Source organism: Arachis hypogaea, chromosome 19 (assembly GCF_003086295.3).
Source record: "Arachis hypogaea cultivar Tifrunner chromosome 19, arahy.Tifrunner.gnm2.J5K5, whole genome shotgun sequence".
NCBI classification, from domain to species: Eukaryota; Viridiplantae; Streptophyta; class Magnoliopsida; order Fabales; family Fabaceae; genus Arachis; species Arachis hypogaea.
Genome location: NC_092054.1, coordinates 158,815,927 through 158,839,596, shown reverse-complemented (window position 1 = coordinate 158,839,596; position 23,670 = coordinate 158,815,927). Strand labels below are relative to the sequence as shown.

Here is a 23,670-nt window from a genome sequence, read left to right as displayed (position 1 = left end):
CAAAGGGTATGGGTTTGTCAGCAACCCAATCATAAGCTGATCTTTTTTGCAATTGTTATTGTTTCGTAAACGAGGCCAAGGCCCACACTAATTAACAGAAACTACCGTGGGTTATGTCAAAAAGGCCATCAATAAGAGTTAAATAAAAAAAAAAATGAGGCGTGAGGGACCATAACTTGGATCGTAGCCTGCATTGAGTTTGGGCCTTCTTGGGCCAGTTGTCTGAAGTTTCTCACTTTCTCACTTTCTCTCCTTTCCTTTCCATAGGCACTAACTATCCTTGGGAGCACTATATTGGAAAAGGTTGGTCGTTGGAGTAGTTAGCAAATTAAGGGCCTAACCCTGTTAAAAAGAATGTACTCTGAGTCTGATGTGTCTCTGTATATAACTATATATGGCAATCAATTGAAATGAGTGGTGTTCCTTTCAGTTTGGACACAGAATATTAATGTCATTATGACTTCATAACAACAGTAATAGTAGTGTAATGTGTGTATGTAAGGAAAAACCTTTTATTCTTGGGCAAACCTAAAAGTATGACCACCTTTTTCTTTCGTCTGTTATCCGTTTTGAAATGTTTTATATATGGTAGAAATTCAGAAACTCGGGTACAGTCGACTTTACCTGAAGTTGGTAGTGGGGAGCCGTTAGATGAAAATTTAGTCAAATCATCTAACGGCTCTCAGTTATCAACTTTACGTGAAGTTGACTACATCTGAATTTTCACTTTTATATATAGTTGCTTGTGGATCTGTGTGCTTATTATTTTCTTTATTGGCGCCGCAATGCAGGGTAGGAGAATTAGCCACCACCTTAGCCTTGCTTATATTATGCTCACCACATCACAAAAGTTAATTCAACGACTTTCCACAAACCCATACTCCTCAAAATTGACTTCTCACCTACAGATTAGAAGAAGGCAGAATTATTGATTCTATTGTATTTGTTAGCATATAATTAGATATTAACCAGTAACATTATAAAAATATAAATCTTTTAAAATTATATTGTTTATGTGTTAACATTATAAATGATGACATAAAAGATTTATAGAATTATATTATTTCTACAAAATTTTTTTATAGAAAACAAAAGTTCCGTCGACGAAAAAAATCAAGATTTTCATAGTTAAAAAAATAAATAATAATTTTTTTTAATAATTATTTTTATGTAAAAAATATAATCTTTTATTAATAATTAATTTTAATATTTATTATCTAAAATTTAAAAGAATTTAATGTGTATATTTTTATTTTTGATTAAGTGTTAATTTTAACTTTTTACGTTTGATTATTTGAGTTCATCAATCATTAAGATGTCTATATGTACTACTTTATTATATGTGGATTGTGGAGAGTTTATGTCAACCTCGTTCTATGAAAACATCGTATCAACTGTTATGTACAAATAATACTATAATAGTTCATTTACATATAGACATCCATAAGTTATCAATTAATTTTATTATTTATTTTTATTCATTAGAGGGAGCTATCAATTAATTGTTGAGCAAGAATGATTCATAAAATTTCCATTTGTTGCCACTCAACAAAGGTGGTACTCCTTAGCTTGACTTAAGTCACTTAAATAACATGGTTTTGACGACTATACAAACAATTAATAACTACATATACCAAAAATAAGAAAGCTGTGTCTTTTGAATCTCTCTTATCCTAACATATATTGTAGAGTTGTCATCTTGCTTCTCTCTATCTCTTTCTCAGGAGTGAAGTCAACACAGGTCTACTTTGACGTATATCAATATATATTCCCATAGTAGAAGTAGGTTAGGAATCACGTCAAGATTCACTAATCCTTAGACCCGAAGTGAAATCTAGAAATGTGTGGAGGGAAAGAATTTTGTAAGGCATAGCTTTATTGTCATTTTTTGCCTTAAAAATAAATCATGAATAATGTAATTTTGGACCGAGCAGGGACGGACATACGGGAGACGAGTGGACGCCTCGACTCCCAATTTTTTAAAAAAAATTAATAGTAATAAGTTATTAAGTATGATTTATTTTTTTGATTTATTTAGTATTTAGTCTAATATAAATAAAAGTACAGTCTAACCTAAATATTAATGATTTCTAATATCTAAAAAAGTAAGTAACAATATTAAAAAAATCTGAAAAGATATTATTACTAATATTTTTTAATTAAATAAAATTTTTCAAATCTCATAAAGTGGATTTTTGTTCTTCTTGTGAATGTCTTTCTTGATTTATTTGGTATTAATTCTCTTTGTTTCAACAATTACAACTGAGAGATCTTTTTCAGCGATGAATATTGTGAAGAATAACTCATAAATAAAATGAAAGGTTAATTTCTTGTTAATTGTGTTTTAATTATATTGAAAAGAAAATTACTGAAAAATTTGACACAAATTCTATTATCGATAAATTTTATGATACGAAGAATCGACCACTTCGTTAATAAAAAGTATATACATATTTTTTGTACTTTAAAATATATTCTCTATATATCGATATATTTTTATAATATATTTTACATTATATAATTTTTTAATATTATTATATATATTATTGGCTTCTCCAAAATAATATTTCTGGATCCGTCCCCGCGCCGAGTGATATATATACACATTGTTGATATAAGCAACATTTAATCATTTAGATCAGAACTCATATCTTGATAATTTAAAACACAAGAAAATTTTAACGAGTAGAAATGATTCCTAAAATGCTTAATTAGTTTATTGAATAATTACAAAATAAAGAAAAGGAGGAGGGGCAAAATAAGAGTGAGGATTAAGCAATAGGGGCATGCCAACTGAAAGTGAGAACCAACCAAGAGAGTGCGCGATGATAAGACTAGTTTCATTTGGCGTATACGCATAGGTTTTAATATATATCCAATAACCATAACCATATATTTAATTTATATGATACAGCTTGCTAGAAAAATGGTCATATGTGTTAGTGTGCATTATCCAGCTGTCGTTGCATCATATCCATCCACCCACCGAATACATACCTTGCTGTTGCTCTCTATTTCAGAATATTACTCCTTCATAGTTTGTATTTAACCTTGATTATAATCCATGATACATATTATCAGTGGCGAATCTTGAAATAAAATTTTGGGGGGCAGATAGAAGATACTTGTCAAGATGCTTTTGATATGAACTCCGTTGAAGATAAATTTGACTAACCTCATTTTTCTGATTTGGGTGATATTGCCAAATTTAAAGTCGTTTTTCAAAGTCTCGTTCCAAAGAATTAAGGTCAAACTCATCAGATGCAACTCTTTAAACTTTTGAAGGTTGTATTTCACTTTCTTCATGATTTATTAAAGTAGAAGAACTATCTACAAGTGTTGAAATTATAAAAGTTATATGTTTTCCTTGAATATTAGCCTTCATCTTAAAAAATTGTATCAATTCTTTAATTTTTCATGATTATTTTATATAAAAATTTGAATATATATCCTGTAAAATATGTAAAAAAGAAGTTAGAAGAACAAATATTAAAATTTATAATATTTATTGAATTTTTTTTATCAATTTATACAAATACAATAATATCAATACTTATTGAATATTCTAATATTTTTTATCATATAAAAAATTAAATTAAATAAACAGTAAAATATAAAATAATATCAAATTACATAAATAAAAAATACCTAATTTTTTATATTTGAACTCAAAGGTAGAGGGAGTATTACTTATTGAATAAAGATGAAGATTGAACTTTGGTATTTTAAGTCATAATAAAGTATTTGAGCCAACTGGATTTTTTTTTCTTTTTTAAAGAAGTACTACTAATTTTTTTAATAAAAATTTGGGGGCCATGCCCCCCTTGTCTCAATTTAGCTCCGCTACTGCATATTATATTCGTACATATTATATTCACAAGTAATTATTAACGTTTTAAAGCTTCTAAATATATGAAGCCCTCTAGTTTGTAATTGGGGTTAACGCGCATACAAAATGTGTGATGTGTGGACGGGTGGAAAGCAGAGTATATTAAGATATTATGATTATTGTTTATACAAATGGAATATTCTACCTTTTTGAAAGCTAAATAATATATACCAATAATCAAACTATCAAAGTCATAGTGGTTGGCAGAGTCCTAGCCTCCTAGGAGAATGTAAATACAACTCCTCTATTAGTCCATTTTTTTTTGTTTAGTTAATTTAACTATTTACGTTTACAACTAGTAATTAATTCCATGAATAATAATAATACAGAAAAACCCTGAATCACATTTCTGATTTCTGTAAGTTCGTTCTCGGACAATGAATTGTTGATATGACATATACATGCATGTTTCTTAATGAATGTGATGATATATGTTATGCAATTAAAACGGTTACGTAGTTATTAGATTTGAAATTGATTTATCTACCTCACTTCAATTTTTCAGAGAGAATTGAACAAGCTAAGCTCATATATCTATGCCCTATTCAATTTGGTATGAATTTGATTTTACACTTTTAAGTGCAATAGAGTCGTCATATATAATTCGAAGCAAATAATGTAACTTGTTTTAATTTCTTGCAAGAAAGAAGAGCAAACAAAATCGTGTGAATGAGTTAATTAGTTGGTGTGTAATTTCAATTATTTACGAAACTTTACACAAAAGGAAAACGTGGAGGAGCATTATAAAGGAAAAATATCCGTTTTCTAATTGTGTCTCCCGAATTTGGGTTAAGATTTTTATTGATAGATAATAGCGAAGCAATTATTTAATAAAAAAGGAGCAAGCGAAGGCTAAAATTTTTATATATGGATAATTTTAATGTGAAATGCAAAAATATTTGATGATTTTGGTGTTCTACAGGGTTGTGGTAGTAGTACAAAACGTCACTGACGTTTTGCAATAAAATTTTTTTTTTAATCATCAAAGAACAAAACGTCACTAACGTTTTGTAATAAAAAATATTATTTTAATTATTAAAACACAAAACATTACTGACGTTTTGTTAGAAAAATATTATTTTAATTGAAGAAACACAAAACGTCATTGACGTTTTGTAAATTGCCATAGTTGTGTTCAACACACAGTTTAATTCATGATGAAGGATTTCACCTCTAATAATACAATATTAAAAAGAAAAAGTTCGCAAGCGAAAACCGACATACGTATATAGCGTTTGTTTTTAAGAATAGGATAAGGTAAAACACCGAGAATAAGACCGGACAAGATAATGATGGATAGCGATATAAAATTTTGTATTTTTGTATTCTGTTTGGTGATAAACTAGAATAAATTATAAAAATTCAATTTATTCTCATTTTTTTTATTCAAAAAATTTGAGATGAAAAATATAACAATAAAAAATATAATTATGAAAAATTAACAAGAATAATAAAAGAAAAAATAAAAATTAAGTTGTGTCTCTTGTTAGTGTTTTCGTGTCCTTCCTATCAAGATAGACACAAAATACATTAATTCAGTGTCTCTGAACATATCATCTCTGTCCATGTCTTTTCTGTCAAATACGATTTTGTGTCTCCTGTAGCCTAATAGCTTCAGGTAAGATCCTATCCTACTAGAAGCAATCAGAATCAGCCACGTGGTGAACCGTTTAGCGTGTTGGAGCATAGTAATGTTGTTTCTTATTGTTACCGCGGCAGTGAAGTGAATCCAAGTTGTGTAGCACCTTCTTGTGTTTCATCTCTTTCATATAAAAGGGGTTCACATATTCTTCATTCTTGGTGTTGGATTCGAGAATATGAGTAGTATGGGAGGGAGAGATCTTGAGAGTGGTGGAACCAAGAACACTTCTAGAGCTCCACCACAAGCAGCAGCAGTTTCTTCTTCTTCTTCATATGCTTATGATACAGAGACTCATTGGACATCATGGCTTGTGCCCATGTTTGTGGTTGCAAATATTGCTGTTTTCATCGTTGCCATGTACATCAACGATTGCCCCAAGAACAACATAGGACTCCAGGGTAATTGTGTCGCCAGGTTCCTTGGCAGGTTCTCTTTTCAGCCTCTTAGGGAGAATCCACTGCTTGGCCCTTCTTCTTCAACGTAACACCTCTCAATTCCCTTCATTCTTTTTTTTGCTTATATTCAATCACTTGCTCTACTTGTTTCTATCTCATGTAACTTCCTCCAATTAGTATCAATTTATATATTTCAAGTCGAATACTTTCTGTTTTTATTCAAATTTCTAATTTCTGAGACTTGGGGGATTTGAATCGATTCTCAAATTTCAGAGTTCAGACATTGGAGTTCCTATTGTCTCGTAGTTGTTTTTCTGATGTCACTGCTGGATTGCCCAATTTCATATTTCTGAGATGCAATTTTTTTTTAATCATAATTGAAATTGGAAGCCAAGTGGTGTTTATAGAAATAAATAATAAATGAAGCAAAGTAAAGAAAGGCAAGTTGTCGCATAACGGAAGGAAGCCAAATAAGTAAAATAATTATGTCACAGACATAACAATGTGGACTAATATTTTTTAAACTGCAATTTGCATATGCATAATAATTGTATAATCAGGTAACGGTATCTTTCTTATTTAAATGCCAAACAAAGAAAGGTTTTAAGATGCCAATAATCATGACCATTATATTTAGAGATGGTGTTGATCTAATTGAATTTACTTCTTTTTCTGTGGTTTGAAGGTTGAGAAAGATGGGAGGTCTTGAGTGGGATAATGTTGTGAATAAGCATCAGGCATGGAGACTTGTCACTTGCATTTGGTTACATGCTGGAATTATTCATTTGCTAGCAAACATGTTGAGTCTGGTCTTCATTGGTATTCGCCTTGAGCAGCAATTTGGATTTGGTATGTGATTTAGTGAGAATGAGAAACATTTAAACTTGCTATTTTTGCTGCAATCTGATCCATGGAAACCTTTCTCTTTCTGGCAGTGAGAATAGGAATCATATATCTAGTGTCTGGATTTGGGGGGAGTGTGCTGTCTACTCTGTTCATTAGAAACAACATTTCTGTTGGTGCATCTGGTGCTCTCTTTGGACTACTTGGAGCAATGCTTTCGGAACTTTTCACAAACTGGACCATCTATTCAAATAAAGTGAGAGTCTTCATCATGCTAATTTGAGATTAAAGATTTGAGATTCCATTAATTATTGACTCTGACTCCCATATTGTTGCAAATTTGAAGGCAATGGCTTTGATCACACTTTTGGTTATCATTGTCATCAACCTTGCCCTTGGCATTTTGCCCCACGTTGATAATTTCGCTCACATCGGAGGATTCCTTACCGGATTCCTTCTCGGTTTCATTTTGCTGCCCCGTCCTCAGTTTGGTTGGTTAGAGCAGCGTCATCTTCCGGCGGGTGTTCGCCTCAAGTCCAAGTACAAGGCTTACCAGTATGTTCTATGGATACTCTCCCTCCTTCTCTTGATTGCTGGGTAAGTAATTAAGTTCCTTCCTTCATTTTAATTTGTTCTCTTTTTATGATAAAACTATAATGAATCATTTGCTTGATTTCAGGTTATCAATTGCATTGGTGATGCTATTTCGGGGTGAAAATGGATATGATCACTGCCATTGGTGCCACTACCTTACATGCGTTCCAACTTCTAAATGGAAATGCAATGACACTTAAAACACACTAGTTAATGCTACCAATTTTCTTTTCTCATATGTATAGTCACAGCCCATAGCTCTTAGATACTGCCTTCTCTTCTCTTAATTATTTGTTTTTCGACGTCTAAAATTTGTTGTATTTGTGTGGATTTGTCTCTGCCTTCTTTTTTTCTTTCAATACATATATGTAGTATACATAAAGATAAATTTATTTTTATTAGAATCCATTTTTCATCTCATCTCAGAACAGCTTTCCTGTGGTCCATTTCTATCCTGACGTGTAGAACAAGTAAACTTTAATTTAATGAATTCAAAATCAATCACTAAATAACATGGCTGAAAATACTAATGTCCTATTCCCATAAGAAAGGTAAGTCATGAACATCCAAAAGAAGATGTTTTAAGAACTAAGCAAATTAGGTAGATAACGCAATTGGGTGAGTGTGCCAAGAATGGGACACCTCACCATAATAACTGCTCATTTCTTAAATTCTAAACATAAAGGTTTCGTGCTACTGTCTGTTTCAAAACCCAAAAGACAAAGAAAAAATAATATCCTACCAATGGCGTCGCCCGGACTCGAACCGGAGACCTTCAGTGTGTTAGACTGACGTGATAACCAACTACACCACGACACCTTGATGCTGTTATCACAGTTTAATTATTTTACTGACAGAGATGAATAGAACTCATATGGTTAAAAATTATGTTGAAAATTTGAAATAGTTGCATCATGCATACCTCAAAGTTCACTTAAAATTCATGTTAAGACCACGAGCAACACATTGCACACCAACCAAGCATTCCCCCCATGTATATACATGGCTATATAATTTTATGATGTATTGGAAATATTCCACTGAAGAAGCAGATTGTGATTGAACCTTATAACAATAAAGAAATGGAAAGCTACAAAGCAATGATAATACTTTTGGCAGTGATGTTAATGTCATATGTCCCATTTGCACCTGCAGTCATAGATTGCCCAATAGTGAACCAGCTATTCTCAGCATGCTCCATATTCATCACATATGGCTCGCCAGACCCCATGCCAGGAACACCATGTTGTGATGCAATGTCTGGATTGAACATCATTGCTAATGCTAACTCTGGTGACAATAGGCAATCTGTTTGTAGGTGCTTAATGGGCCTCGTTGAAACCTATAACCCAAATGCCACTGCTATTGGTACCTTACCGGGCCTCTGTGGTGTCTCTTTGGGCTTCACCATTGATCCTAACACAAACTGCGGTTTCTAATTAACTCTTGTAGATGCATGCATGTGATGTAGGTGTGAAACTCACAATCTTTTAGCAATATTTTCATGCATAGTCATAATGCATAATGCACAATGCAATTCTTTCATGATGAATTATGATAATAGTCTTTTCTTTCACTATGCAGGCTCATTTAACACATTTAGGAATAATTGTTGAAGGATCTATAACAGATCAAATAAAATAGAAAATGTTCAGACTTGGAGGAGTTTTTAAAGTTTCAGTCATGCAGAATGTAACAATAATAAAGTGTTGGTTTTGGTTTCAGATACTAGATTTTAATTATTGTACATTATATTAGTGTAATGTAATGCAATTAAAGTTTGATTTCAGTCATGCAATTAACCAAGTTTGATTGGTTCTAATCTCTACTAACCACTTGAGTGATACTTATCCTACAAAATAGGACAAAGGCTATGGTTCACTGTTTTGTAATTAATTATGTTTGGTGGTTGTTGGGTGTGTAGAGCAATGATCTCAACCATCTCCAAATGCATCCATTGTGCCTACTACCTCACTTAATTAAACTAAGCTATGCAGCAGTGAAAGCTTTCAATGTTTGGTACCCACACCCATGCATATGTCACACCATTTTTTATGGGTAAGGATGTGTCAACTTTAATAATAATATATTGTATGCATTATTATTTATCACCAACTGTACTATTCTATGATACTGCTCTTTCTCACGGTACTACATATGTCTAGGTGAAGGCAATTCAACTCATTCATTATTATTACCAACATACATACCAACAAGTAACACCAGATGTTTCTAAAGAGAATGATTATGCCAAGACGAAAATCCAAATCCAATTCCTTATCAATCTTTTTCGGTTGTTGAACTATTAGTTTATTAGCAGTTCAATTCCATATTGATTCAAACAAATTTAAGCTGTTTTTTTTCTTTTTCCTTTAACTTGTACATCAATGATTAAAGTTAATGATTTTGGCATAATGTGAACCAAGGCACCACACTCTTGCAAAAGAAGTAAAAAGAAAAGTGCATTCTAAGTTGTCATTTAATGAAAAATCATACACTATAAAAGAGAGGTGGGGTTAGATGAAACATATATAAGAGGGGTACCCCTATCATGAACATAAGATTTGACATGAGCAATTTGGGAGGATCCAAGGCCAGAGTTCCCTCACCTTGTCCCGAGGGGAAAAAAAAAAAAAAAACCTTGAACACAAAAACCCAGTTTTTTTGGGTTTGGGGGGTTGAGTACTTATGGTGTCATATGTCACTTCATTTGTGAATTATTTCGTCCTTTTTGTTTCCACACGTCCGTTTCTGAATAGGAAAAGTATAAGTAAACAATGAAAATATTAAACAATATAAACAATAGATATATCGAATATTCATTTTACTAGTATACGGATGGTTATTTTAATATTAAAATTTAGAGGGTTAATTTGGAAGTATAGTATGTTTTTATTTGATTGGTGATTGTTCATGTTGTTCAACAAAGTCATTGTCCCTTAGCATGTCCTGAATGAATAATATGGACCACAGAAAGGGCCTAACTAGAATGAAAGCTACTACCATGCTATCTACCTTCCGTGAATTCACAGTGGATAAATAAATATACAAAGGAAAATATCAAAAGAACTAAAGAAGCAAGAAAAACATGACATAATTGATTTTAATGGATTTAAATCCTCTAGGTAATGTTATGAACAAACTATTGTAGAAGTTGGAGACAAAGTTTGATAACTTTACCTAAAGATAGAAAACTGAGGATTCAGCCCTCGATATAGGCAAGAATTTATACATGGAATTGGAGAGTAGCTAGCAATGTACCTTTTTGCTAAGAGGAATAGTTCTAGACAAGACAGCTTAGTCCGTTACTATATATAGCTTGATGAGAAGTTACAAAAGCATTGATAATGAATATTATTATTTAGTGTGCATAAGGATATATTCAAAGACATGCATGCAAGCAATGTCACCTTAAATTGGTAACCCCAATTCTATTGAAACGACTACTTGACACTTTACTCCTCAAATGTGAATGATAATGAAGAAGAGTATTATTGGAACAAGCGTATCCGTATCTATCATAATCAAGTCTCTGTCTTGGTGCACTCTGCGATCTAACCTTAGCTCTAGAAGAGTGCGTGTTGGACATGTAGTTGGGGTGCCCTGCATAGCCATGGAAGGAGCACTCGCTCCTTGTGGGCGTAAAGGGTCCACCCTGCCTCCTAGATGATGACGAAGACAATAATGTTTGCGGGCTGTTATCGGCGGTTCTTGAACATACTTCTTCTTTTCCTTTCATTGACCTTAGTGGCGGTTTCCATGTGTCTACTTCCAGAATCTTGTCACTCATCTTCTCCTCATCCTCATCTCTGTTTTCTCTTTCTTTCATCCATCGCTCTAACCAACTCGAACCAAACCGTGCCCCCCTCTCCCTGAAGTTCGCATTGGAACTACATCTCTGCCACCAGTTCAACAAGAAAATTTATGTGTTAATAACTACTAACATTTAGATAATTAATATGAGGAAGAATTAGAATTTCATACCTTCAAAATAGAAGATCCATCAAATTTAGTACTATATTCTTCAGGGACCTTGAATGAAGCAAGATTATATTATTATAAACAAGAATTAGAAAGCATTGATGGCATGGATAATTATTAATTAGCTTACAGGGTAATAATGGGAAAGTGAAGGCTTGAAAGAGTGCATAGTGGTATTAGTATGTGAGAACACGCGAGTGGCACGTGCCTGGGCCTGGAGTCGCACCAATGTTTGCATGCGCCTTAGCATATCTGCGGTTTGCTTTCTCACGATGTGGCCCCTAACCAATGCTTGCAACTTCACCAATGCTTTTAGCGCTCTCAATGCCCTCCTTGCCTTCAATATCATTACATTACATTCCTTTTTATTAGTTGAAAGGTAGTGAAAGGTGAAAATGATGCAACCCCTCCCCTGCTGTCTCTCTTTCTTTTCCTAATTCTTACATGTTAGTGACCTTAACCACACTTATTCATTACTTCATTCACGTGAAACTTTTTAACATAAATTAAAGTAAGGTGAAAAGCACCTTTTAATTTTTTCCACAAAAGAATACGGTAAGAATGTAATAGTTTCTTCTTCCCCTTATTAATTTGGCCGTCCAATGCAAAGAAAAATGAGTTTGACCAGAAAACATACCATACAGACCTATTCAAAAAGCCAATTAATTAATAAGTGGTTAACAACTTGTTCATCACTCTCCTTAATGGCAAGGCAACCCTACCAACAAGCACTTACTTAGTAGCTTCGTTGGCGCAGGGCCACTGCTACCACAACCCCCCTTTTTCCTGAGCTTTGAGCTTGCTTTTTGGTGTAGAAATGGCTATTCTTCTTTGCCTTCCTCCAAAGGTAACTATCCTTTCATAAGTCACCAAAAAATGTGGGCCTTTTTTATATGCTAAATACTAGCATACCCACCCCTCACTTTCCACAATAAAGTTGAATCATGTTACCCACTATCAAATTTTACTTTTTTAGTTTTACCCTCTTATATGTAAATGTAACTCTCAAGCCATTCCCTTTTCCCAACATAGCGTTTTGCTGATGAAATATGAATAGTATTACTGCATCAATGTGGAATGAGCAATGAACAATGTAAAGCCAAAGTAGATGCAAGAAGGTAGAATATATAGAACATAAGGAGAGAGACAAGACAAGTGACCCATAACAATATTGATACGAAAAAAAGAAGAAAATTTCCTAAAAGGACCAATTTACTGCACAAAATAAAAAGAATCTCTAATATGAAGGAAAATGTATATATGTTGTCAGCAGAAAACAGTAGTACTGAAAATCCAAAGGCCAGACAAAATACACGCTTTCCAGAATCGTTTGGGATAATACTAGGTTGACAAAAAAAAACTACAACTTGCTTTATTTAGCATTAATTAATTGTCGTAATAATTAATGAATGCTAAATAAAGTTATGACTTGTTTACGACTGATTTTCTTTGGTTACCAAACATTTTCGTATTGGAAGGGAAGGGGACCAACGCCAGTATGTCCACGGAACAGGTTGTTTTCACTTTCATGCGCAAATTAAAATATTTTATTATTAAAGAAAGAAAATAGTGCTAGTGAGTAGTGACTATCATCGTTGGAAATTAAGCATTACTTACTAAGTTACTATTACTAGTTGCGAAACAGTGAACAAATTTCAAAAACTAGCGACAGAATGATTTATTGTTCTAGTAGTACTATAATTTTCACATACCAAGTAACCACGAAACGCCGATTGTATCTTAACGGCGGCGGAGGAAACGTTCGGCCTGCTGGTAGTGGTAGGAGTAGTTGGGAGAGCTCCGGCGCTGGTGAGGCGAACAACCTCGGCGGCGGCGTGGGCGGCTGCGAGAGCGGCCTCTGCAACGGCTGCAGTGGCGGCTGCAACGGCGATGGCATGCTTGTTGGCGTCTAAGGAGGAGGAGGAGGGGTCATAGTGGTGGTTGAGGGCGGAGGAGGGGGGTTGTGGTTGTGGAGGGTGTTTGGCGAAGCTCCATCTTCTCTTGGGCGGTTTGGAGGCAGGGGTTTGTGTGGTGGGTTTCTTTTTGGCGCCAAAAAGTCGGCGGAAGAAGCCCATGTTACGGTGTCAAGTCATGATCGAGAAAGGATTATGTGGTTTATTTGATTTTGGGTTCAAATGAAGTAATCCAAGAAAAAGAAGAAGAAGAAGAAATGAGTGAGAGAAAGTAAGAGAGATAAAGACACTTATAGAATGAACACCTCAACTCAACTCAACTCAACTCAACATTAAATATTAAAAAATATTATTGATATACTAAAATTAACTATCAATGTATTTATATATTTATAAATATATGTACGATAGTAGAAATTCAGGTGCAGTCGACTTCATGTGAAGTTGATAGTTGAGAGCCGTTAGATGGTTTGACTAATTTGACTAATTTTTCACTTAACGACTCTTAACTATCAACTTCACGTGAAATCGACTGCACCTGAGTTTCCTCCATGTACGGCTGATTTTAGTATACATGTAATAATCGATACATATGTATACTAGGTCTACGTGTATTTACTATTTTGCTCATTTGAATTTCGATTTAGGTAGATACTACAATGAAGACTTTATAATTACTTTCATGTGAAAATATTTTTTTGACCTTTAAATAATGAATTATATTATTAGATTTTGATATTTATAAAAATATTATCTTTGTTTAAAATATGGCTAAATAAATAAGTCACATTTTTAAACAAAATATTTTCATAAAAATATATTTTTATCATCTTCATTTAAATAGTTACCTTCCATTTATATTTCATCTTTAACTTTCTTCTTATTCTCTCATCACCTCTATGTCCTAAGTTTATTAACTATTTTATCTTTTTTTAAAAAAATATATGTTAGTTAAATTCTGAAACTTATCTCAATATTTGTTTTGTTTAAACAAACTTCAATGACATCTGGTTAAAATTCATTTCTAAAAGGTGAAATCGAAAACGTGTAAATATGGTAATGAAAAATAAATTTAAGGAAAAAAAAAAGTGAATCACTGAATTGAGAGATAATAATTTAAAATAATTCGTTTTTTGTTTTTTTATAAGTGAAATAATGTTAGCTAAAAATAAAAAAATGTTTTGCAGTTATAAATTCTTTAGTAATTACTTATAACAATAAGTTAACAATAGGTAGCAGAATTTTGATAAATTTCTTTGCAGTCTTTCCTACATGATTGTGTACATGTTCTAATGTTGTTCATCCTCTGTCCGCTTTCACAATACCTGATGAGTATCTTATCTCTTAGCTTTATTCAAATTATTAATCAAGTTCATTTCTATACTTCAAAAACTATCATTTCTTTTTTTGACAAAAAAGAAGAATTAATTTGTGTACCTTAAACAAAAGAGCCAAGACTCAAGAGACAACATATGATTATGCGGAAATATAGTAATCCAGTCATTTTTCTGTGGAAATACGACAAAGTTTTCATTAATTCTTAACAATACTAATGATTAGCGAATAACGATGCTGGCATTTATGGGAAATTGGGAATTGCCTGAAACAGTTTTATTGTGACATACTGAGATACAAATATCATATCTTACTTGGGTAACAAAAATGGCCAGGCACCGCAGAAGAACAGTAGTGTACAAAACACGTATATAAAAGTTCAAAATGCACTATACTAGAAGGTAATAAGAAAAGGGTGTTGGAATCGAATCAATACAAGAACACAAGTAAATTAAACTTAGTACAAGGTATAGCTGCTTCTTCTCCAACGTAACAGAACAAGTTTTTATTAGTACAAGGTAATAATTCCAGCATGCAGCATATGCAATTTTTTCCCCTATGGTGTACAAATTAAATGACCCACATCATATACCAGCCAAAAATATAACAACGACCCACTAAACTGTTACCAAAGGCATGTAAGTAAGGCTGCGTTTGATTTTAAGAATAGAACAGGACAAGGACAAGACACGATAATAGGACAGGATAAGATACTGATGGACACAAAATTTTGTGTTCTTATATTTTATTTGGTGATAAATTATAACAAATTATGAAAATTCAATTTATTTTTATTTTTTTCATTCAAAAAATTTGAAATGAAAAATATAACAATAAAAAATATAATTATAAAAAATTAACAAAAATAATGAAAGAAAAAAAAAAGTTGTGTTCCTTCTTAATGTCTCCGTATCTTTCCTGTCAGGATAGACACAAAATACACTAATTCAGTGTCTCTTCCATGTTTCTTCTACCAAACACAATTTTGTGTCTCAGTATCTCAGTGTCCTGTCTCTGTAAACAAACGCAGCCTAACAGTATGAGTTAACATTATCCCATCATTTTAGTAGCAGAGAGAAGCCTAAGGCTATATCTACTAGACACAACATACATAAATGGAGGCAGCCACATTTGGACATGGTCCTGTCGTGCCATGTGTTGATGTTCAAAGCTAAGGTGAGAGGATCCAGATTGATAGGAATTATATCTAGGCAAACTAAAATTTCCAGCATAGGTCCGCCATAAATGGATCTGCGTACAAGGTATCATGTGAGTGTATATATTTGGTCAGACAGAGATCTAGCGCTTTTTTTTTTTTGTCATAGGTATGGAGTCTTTAATCAGTTACGGAATCAGGACCAAAGCCCAAATAAATATTACATGAGAAGCCCATAACAAGAACGAAAATGAGAAAAGGAACAAAGTTTGGAAGCCCTCTAATTAAAAGGGTTTTGCACTTTTGCTATGGAAAACAGTTAGGGCTCTTGGGGCTTAATCCAAACTATGTTTTGGTAGTCCTATGACGTTGTGCTTTTTGTGTCACTGCTAAGCCATATTATTAAGATAGGACATAGTGAAGTCGTTCCTTGTAGTCAACTCCAGCTAGATAGGCGATTAATTTATTAAAGATAGCACGTGAAGCACGAGGGGAGGTTGGATCCTCAGAGGTCAATTCTGCTAGCTGGAGGGACACTCTCAAGGGCCCTTACCCTTTCAGCCTCTTTAAGTCTTTACCCACACAATAATTACTGTCTCCCAACTCATTTCTCAACCTATCAATCAAACTTGAAAATTCTTCCAAGGATCAAACTTATTTTTTAGCTTAGGATGATCATGTGTTGGTAGTGCCACTGTTCTTATTCATATTGCGATGGATGGTTGTGGTTGTGCCACAACATGAACGGTTTAATAAGTCAACTAGTCAAGCCAGCCATGTTACCACTATTTATCTAGATGCATATATTTAATAGATTTCACAATTTGAATGCACTACTTTGCTTTACTTTGATTGTAATTTAATGAATTCATTTGTGTCGATTATTCTATTTCATTGGAATTGAATTCTCTGAGATATATATATACTTTTCGAATCTAGAACTCTGATATCATATCATGATACTACTCATCCAAAAAATTTACGCTGATGAGAAAAAATAACACTAATGATTATATCTCTAATACTCCATAAACCTCCATTGTACGCATTATACAAATATTCCATTGGCTCCCCATACTTTCCCCATATATATATACACACCACACACATATCAAGTTCAGTTGTCTGTCCGGAAAATGCTGCTAGAAACATATTGTTATAATAAATTCACGGTGAAAACTCAGGTGCAGTCGACTTCACGTGAAGTTGATACCTGATAATCGTTAGATGAAAATTCAGTCAAATCAATCAAATCATCTCACGGCTTTCAATATCAAGTTTACGTGAAGTCAACTTCACTTAAATTTTCACCTAAATTCACACATCAATATAACATAGACTTCAATTAGCTATAGTCAAATTTGTTTAGTTAATATCAATCAACGTTTTTAAATTAATGTTTTATTTTATATTTTAAATTCTAAATTTCAAAACCCTAAACTCTAAATCATAAATCACAATTTTAAATTTTAAATTCTCTATAACTAATTAAAAGTTAGTTCTTATACTTATTTTTTCCGTTAATTTTCTTATTTGATCATTATTAATAATTTTGTTAATCAATTATATATAGCAACACAAAATACATTTATACAAAGAATTTTATATCAACCATGCATGCGGTGCAGATAATTAATTAAATACTGTGATGTTGATAAGAAAAAACAAAAGATTATTAAGGAAAAAAGAGAGTAACCATGTGATTCTCGATTTGGCAGCTACTATCAAGATTAATTAATTTCTTTAAATTTCAACTCTAACCTAATTTTGTCATGTTGGTTAATATAGCTTATGCCTTACATGAATGAGAAGAAACCAAATATTTTATTTGCAAGTTCCAATTAACAATCGTGTTTAAGAAACGGGTAATTAAGTACGCGGAGCATACTTCAGAGCTGATCATCATTAACATACATACACCAAAGTAGGATTCAATATTAATATCTCATTAATAAAGAAGCAGCAGCTAAGGCTGTATGTATGTCTCGATTTCAATGGATTCATTTCCTTTTTATGGTCTTCACATGATGATATATAATTCACTTTACATAACATTCAGTGGGTCAATGCTCGATATTTTTGTCACGCATTTTTCCCGTGATAAATTAAAGTTGTAATGTCATACATTGAAATCTTGTATTAGGATTTGTTTGGTACGCGAATCAAGAAAGTTGTAAGACAAAAGTCTGTACTAGCTCCCCTTTTTCTGCCTGATAAGAGAATTAAGAGCATATATAATGCATAAATATATAAATTAGGATACTTTATATAGGGATGTGCATGGTCCGACCCGGCCTGAATATTCGGCCCGGCTCTGAACATTTTAGGGACTATTTTGGTGTGATTTTACCGGATTATTTTGGTGTGATTTTACTAGGTCTAGGGTCGGGTAAGAGTCTCAAAAATAGACCCGGTCATTATTTCAGGTCGGGTACGAGCCATGGTTCGGATCGACCGTCGATCCGGTGGCCCGATCATCATACACAATTAATATTTTGTGTTATTAGTGATGGATGATGGCTATTCTTATGTGGAATTTAAGTATTGTAAACCTTAATAATTTGTGTTATTAGTTATTATAAGATTATAAGTTAATGTTTTATGTTTAAAATGCATAAGATTTTAGACTAATGCATAATATTGTGTTATTTATATTGATTTAAATATTTTATGTTATTAGACAATATTAGTATTGATTATGGTTATGTTTTAATTTTAGAGAAGAGTTGGTTCTTATTATATTTTTCTAAGTGAATTTTACTATGTCAAATAATGGTTGGAGTCTTGGAAATTTAGATATTTTCACATGCTAGCTTATAAGAAGGTATCAAGGTAATGTGGTGTTAACGGCCCGGTTTTCACCCAGTTTTTACCCGGTATAATTGTGGCCTGAAAGTGTATAGGTTTCATCGGGTCTAGAGTCGGGTTCGGGTCTAATAAATATACCTGGTATATATTTCGGGCCGAGTCTGGGTCACATCAAATCCGGTTTCACCCGACCCATGCACACCTCTTTATATAGATAAATTAAAAAAAAATTATACAAATGTTTTAAATTGAATTTCATTACATGTCTCGTCTGATTTGATTTAGAGAATCAAATGAGATATGTATATAACAAAATTTAATAAGTCAAACGAAAGATATATATATAACAAAACTCAATTTAGAATATTTATGAAATATTTTTTTATTCAATTTATGTATGTAAATTATCCTATAAGTATGTTTCTTGCTTGAAATTGCATATATGAAATGTAAATATATAGGAGCGTGAATGCACGCGTGATGTGAATACGTGATGATACAATGAATAGCTAGTTAGCTACGCCCAACATACACATTATTATTCCATGCACACTCATGTACTATACGTCCCCTTCAATTATAAATTCTTTTTCTTCCCTTTTTATCCTTTGAAGGTTAATGAACATAGACATATATATAAGAATTTCACTTTATGCCTTTTCCAACACACACTACTCTCTCTACCTTTCCATTTTCAAAACCTAAGAACAAAAGGGGGACAAAAGAAAAATGGTGCCTCTACCACTACTTCTTCTTTCTCCTTAATCCAACACACCAAGGAAGAAAATGGAAAAGCAAGTTCTGTCTCTTTTCATATTCTCCCACCTACTTTATCTCCTCCTCCTTTACCTTTGAACCCAAAAAACCCTTTTAATTTCATCATAAAATATCATCTTCTACTCTACTTATGGGGGCTGGTATTTCTTTGTCAACTTCAAACAAGTATGATGATGATGATGGTGATGGAAGGCCAGGTCTTGGGGACATACCAGAGAGCTGCATATCAAGGTTGCTGATGAATCTGGATCCACCAGAAATATGCCAACTGGCTAGAGTGAACCGCACTTTTCACAGAGCTTCCTCAGCTGATTTTGTGTGGGAATCAAAGTTGCCACAATCCTACAAGTTCCTTGCCACAAAAGTCTTTGGTCAAGACAATATTATTGCTTCTATGACTAAGAAAGACATTTATACAAAACTATGTTTACCCAATCGCTTCGATGCTGGCACCAAGGTCAGTCACTTAGTTATATATATCATCTCTTAATATTGCATTCATTTTAGCTTTCCCTTTTGAGCTTTCAAGTTCTCTTTTTTGTCTTCTTTTTGCACTTAATTACTAAACCCTTCTGTTTATTTTTTGGATTTGTTGTTCTTATTATTATAGGAAGTTTGGTTGGATAAATGCAGCGGACAAATTTGTTTGTTCTTGTCATCCAAGTCCTTCAACATAACAGGAATAGATGATAGAAGATATTGGAATTATATTCCAACTGAAGAATCCAGGTAACTTATTATTATGTCGTTTTTAATGAATAATAATGTAATATTAGATCTACAATTCTTCTTTGTGTGTGCTCTTGTTTTCTGGTTTAACTTGCATTGAAGGTATAAAGGTTCGGTAATGTTTTTGGTCAAAACCTGAGTCCTGAGTCCCAAGTCTTGATCCATTCCAATTATTCCTTCTTTGCTTGTCTTACATTTACTTGTATATTTTTCGGTTGGATTTTTGTTCTATAAATATATCAAAATATAATCTTTCTTTCATCATGTTGCCTGCCTCGGTCTTAGATCTACATTGTGCATGAATACATATATTATACTGAAATATTTGGTAACCAAAGAAAATCAGCCAAAAATAGTCATAACTTGTCTTATTTAGTACTTATTAATTATTGCGACAATTAATTAATACTAAATAAGATAAGTTCTGACTGTTTTTTTTTTTCTCTCCCTAGCATTATATTACGGGTAATGCTAGGTAGACAAAAAAAACAGCCAGAACTTACCTTATTTAGCATTAATTAATTATCACAACAATTAATGAATGCTAAATAAGACAAATTATGGCTGTTTTTGGATGATTTTCTTTAGTTACCAAACATTTTACTATATTACTTATAAAGTCTTCCAAATTAAACAACTAGTTTAAGAAACTATTTGTCTGTATCTTATAGGAAGAAAAATGAAAGAATTTTGTATTATAACGATAAGTTCATTTCTGTCATGCTTCACAAGTATTATGTCCTATGATGCACGGCCACTGATACGGACATGGGACACGACACGACACGGGATACGCCGACACGCGAATTTTAAAATCTTACATGACACGGGGATACGCATACATATAAAATATAAAATATTTTTTTAGATAAATCGTAATGATATTTTAATATTTTATTGATATTAAAATATAAATTAATTTTTTAAATTATTTTTAATGTCTTATTTTAATTATATCAAATATTTAAAATATTTTTTGTTTTACTAAATAATAATATATACTATATCTAAATTTATTTTAAGAATATATATTAAGAATAAGACCGGACACGTTGATACGTGATGGTATTTAGGTGTGTCCAAGTGTGTCCGGAGAAGAATTTTTTATTTTTTATTAAGACACGGTTTGGACACAGCAGACACGCGTGTCGGACGAGTGTCGGTGAGTATCGTGTCCGAAATGTGTCCGACACGCAGACACGGCAATTCAGCCAAGTGTCCGTGCTTCATAGATTATGTCCCATCCATCAGGCAATCTCACTCTAATATAATAATAATACTTATCAAGTGACTATGTCTCGATTTTAGGAGATATTTTTCAGATGATATGTGGTCAATTTTGTATTGAGTTAAAATAAAATAATATCCCAAGTGCGAAAATGTTCAATAATCAATATTTTTATATTATTTTCAAACGTTGAAAATAGCTAGTGATCTCTGAATTTAGAAGAAACCTAATACTTGTAGAAATGAACAATGTTGTATGGTATGGTAATCGTTCTGCCTAAATATATATATCTACGTTGAAAAACATTCATTATTGAATTTTAGATTCCCAATGGAACATGAAATTTTCCATAGATTACGCTAAAAGCTTTTCACCTAATAATGTAGGAATTTTCTAACGAGCTGTCAACAATCTTGAAAGCTTATGGGCAATGCCATTGGTTTTGACATATTAATTATGGCAACTAATAAATACTTTTAGTTTTAGTCAATCATTAATATTTTATCTGTAATTAAAGAAAAAGAAAGAAGAGTGCAAGCAATGCAATCTGCAAATTAAAAAAAAAAAATAGTATATAAACTAAATAGATGAAAAGGACTACTTGTGTTGAAGGGAAAGCAATGATAGGTGATCGCATAGATTTTGCTCATTCTGTATGGAATATGGATAAAGCAAAGAAGAATGCAAGATCATATTCTAATTGCAACAAAAGCGTCGTTGGCCATTATTTATTCATTTGTTTATTATTAATTACTACCACTATATATTATGTGCCTTCGGTCATAACTTGGGAAGCATGCATACCTTATCATTTGTTTATAATATGCTTAAGAAGGATTACTATTAGAATCTATGCAATTTGTTTAATTTCTAGAAAGGTTAGAACTTTTCTGAATAATAATACCCTTCCAATATTAAAGAATAATCCTTTTTGTGTGCTTAGCTTGTTCCTCGGTCCCATTGAAAAGGCGTAATAATAATAATAATAATAATAATAATAATAATAATAATAATAATAATAATAATAAGAAGGTGAAAACTCATGTGAGATTGATTTCACGTGAAGTTGATACCTGAGAATCATTGGATGAAAATTTAATCAAATCAGTCAAATCATCTAACGGCTCTGAGGTATATGTAAAGTCGACTTCATCTGACCTACTACTAATAATAATAATAATAATAATAATAATAATAATAATAAATGGTTTCAATCCAATAAAATTGCACTTTTCTTCTCCTGGAAAAGGATTCCAACTCTAAGCTGATGGCTTTTCCTAATCAACGTGGTTTATTGTTGCATTTGAATTAGCATTTGGATTTGGATTGATATAAACATGGCAACCGCAGGTTCAAGAGCGTTGCCTATCTTCAACAAATGTGGTGGGTTGAGGTGGTGGGGGAGCTAGAGTTTGAATTCCCTGTGGGCAGTTACACCCTATTTTTCAGACTCCAATTGGGCATGGCCTCTAAAAGAAAGGGCCGCCGTGTGTGCAACGTGGACCAAGTCCATGGCTGGGACATCAAGCCCGTCCGATTTCAACTCTCCACATCACACGGCCAGCGTTCTCACTCAGAGTCTTATTTGACTGGCCCAGGGGAGTGGATCCACTACCGTGTTGGAGATTTTATTGTTGATAGGCCCAATGAGCCCACTAAACTGAAGTTCTCTTTGGCCCAAATTGATTGCACTCACACCAAAGGTGGCCTCTGCATAGATGGTGCCATCATCTGCCCAACCCAGTTTAGCCACAAAATTTTACTCTTCTAGCTCATTATTATTACGCACAGTTACAGAGCTTATAAACAAGGGTCTTCTTTTTTAATTTGCCACTGGCACTTGTAACAAGTCTCATTTCCTCTTGATGTTTGTGTTGTACAGATTAATTTGCTGTTTGATACCATAGGTATATTATTAAACAAAAAAATTGGGAACCAAAGGTTAGGAAGACAAAACACCCCAAATTTGTTTTATTTAATGATATTAGTAGTTCATTCTCTCATCTATATTACACGCCTATAATTGTCTATCATAATGATAATTACTTTGATTCTTTTATACAATTTAACAAGAGTAATAACGTTTTTAAAAGTGCAGTGATTTATTTTGATTTTTTTAATCAAATATATTAATGGTAATATCAGTTATACATTTAAATGGTAATAACCATTATACATTGAGTGTTCTGTTAGAAAAAAAAATTGAATTTAATGGCATTTTTACACCTCAACTATATAAGTGTTTAATTTTGTTAATGGGAATACTGTTAGTCATATTTTTTTATGAAGTAAAAGAAAGATTTTAACAATTGTTGCACTTATCTAGCAAAGATGATTTTTTTTTTTTGGAACAAAATGAATTCAATACAGCATCGTAAAA

General features: G+C 32.6%; 4 protein-coding genes and 1 non-coding gene across 6 annotated transcripts; 3 read left to right on the top strand and 2 right to left on the bottom strand.

The window, feature by feature from the left end:
- The first annotated feature begins 5,541 nt into the window (after positions 1-5,541).
- LOC112775324 (RHOMBOID-like protein 3) lies at positions 5,542-7,783 on the top strand. Its single transcript, XM_025818893.3, has 5 exons — positions 5,542-6,011; positions 6,612-6,775; positions 6,862-7,025; positions 7,116-7,366; positions 7,449-7,783. Exons 1-5 carry the CDS (start codon positions 5,707-5,709, stop codon positions 7,561-7,563), a joined length of 999 nt encoding a protein of 332 aa, XP_025674678.1. The 5' UTR covers positions 5,542-5,706; the 3' UTR covers positions 7,564-7,783.
- A 325-nt stretch (positions 7,784-8,108) lies between these two features.
- Positions 8,109-8,182, bottom strand: TRNAV-AAC (transfer RNA valine (anticodon AAC)). The gene has a single exon. It is a non-coding gene; the product is annotated as a tRNA-Val (tRNA).
- Positions 8,183-8,445: 263 nt separating this feature from the next.
- LOC112779194 (putative non-specific lipid-transfer protein 14) lies at positions 8,446-8,802 on the top strand. Its single transcript, XM_025823439.1, has one exon. It carries the CDS (start codon positions 8,446-8,448, stop codon positions 8,800-8,802), a length of 357 nt encoding a protein of 118 aa, XP_025679224.1.
- Positions 8,803-10,644: 1,842 nt separating this feature from the next.
- LOC112775323 (protein IQ-DOMAIN 23) lies at positions 10,645-13,585 on the bottom strand. 2 transcript variants are annotated; one of them, XM_025818891.3, is made up of 4 exons: positions 13,057-13,585; positions 11,475-11,681; positions 11,348-11,395; positions 10,645-11,261 (listed from the first exon to the last, which is right to left on the bottom strand). In XM_025818891.3, the coding sequence occupies exons 1-4, from the start codon at positions 13,417-13,419 to the stop codon at positions 10,770-10,772; spliced, it is 1,110 nt and encodes a 369-aa protein (XP_025674676.1). In that variant the 5' UTR covers positions 13,420-13,585; the 3' UTR covers positions 10,645-10,769. The 2 variants fall into 2 exon arrangements, with proteins under 2 accessions (XP_025674676.1, XP_025674677.1); XM_025818892.3 differs by lacking the exon at positions 11,348-11,395 and having other exon boundaries at positions 13,057-13,578.
- Positions 13,586-19,188: 5,603 nt separating this feature from the next.
- LOC112780029 (F-box protein PP2-A13) lies at positions 19,189-23,297 on the top strand. Its single transcript, XM_025824377.3, has 3 exons — positions 19,189-19,790; positions 19,944-20,062; positions 22,641-23,297. Exons 1-3 carry the CDS (start codon positions 19,464-19,466, stop codon positions 23,059-23,061), a joined length of 867 nt encoding a protein of 288 aa, XP_025680162.1. The 5' UTR covers positions 19,189-19,463; the 3' UTR covers positions 23,062-23,297.
- The last annotated feature ends 373 nt before the right edge of the window (positions 23,298-23,670 follow it).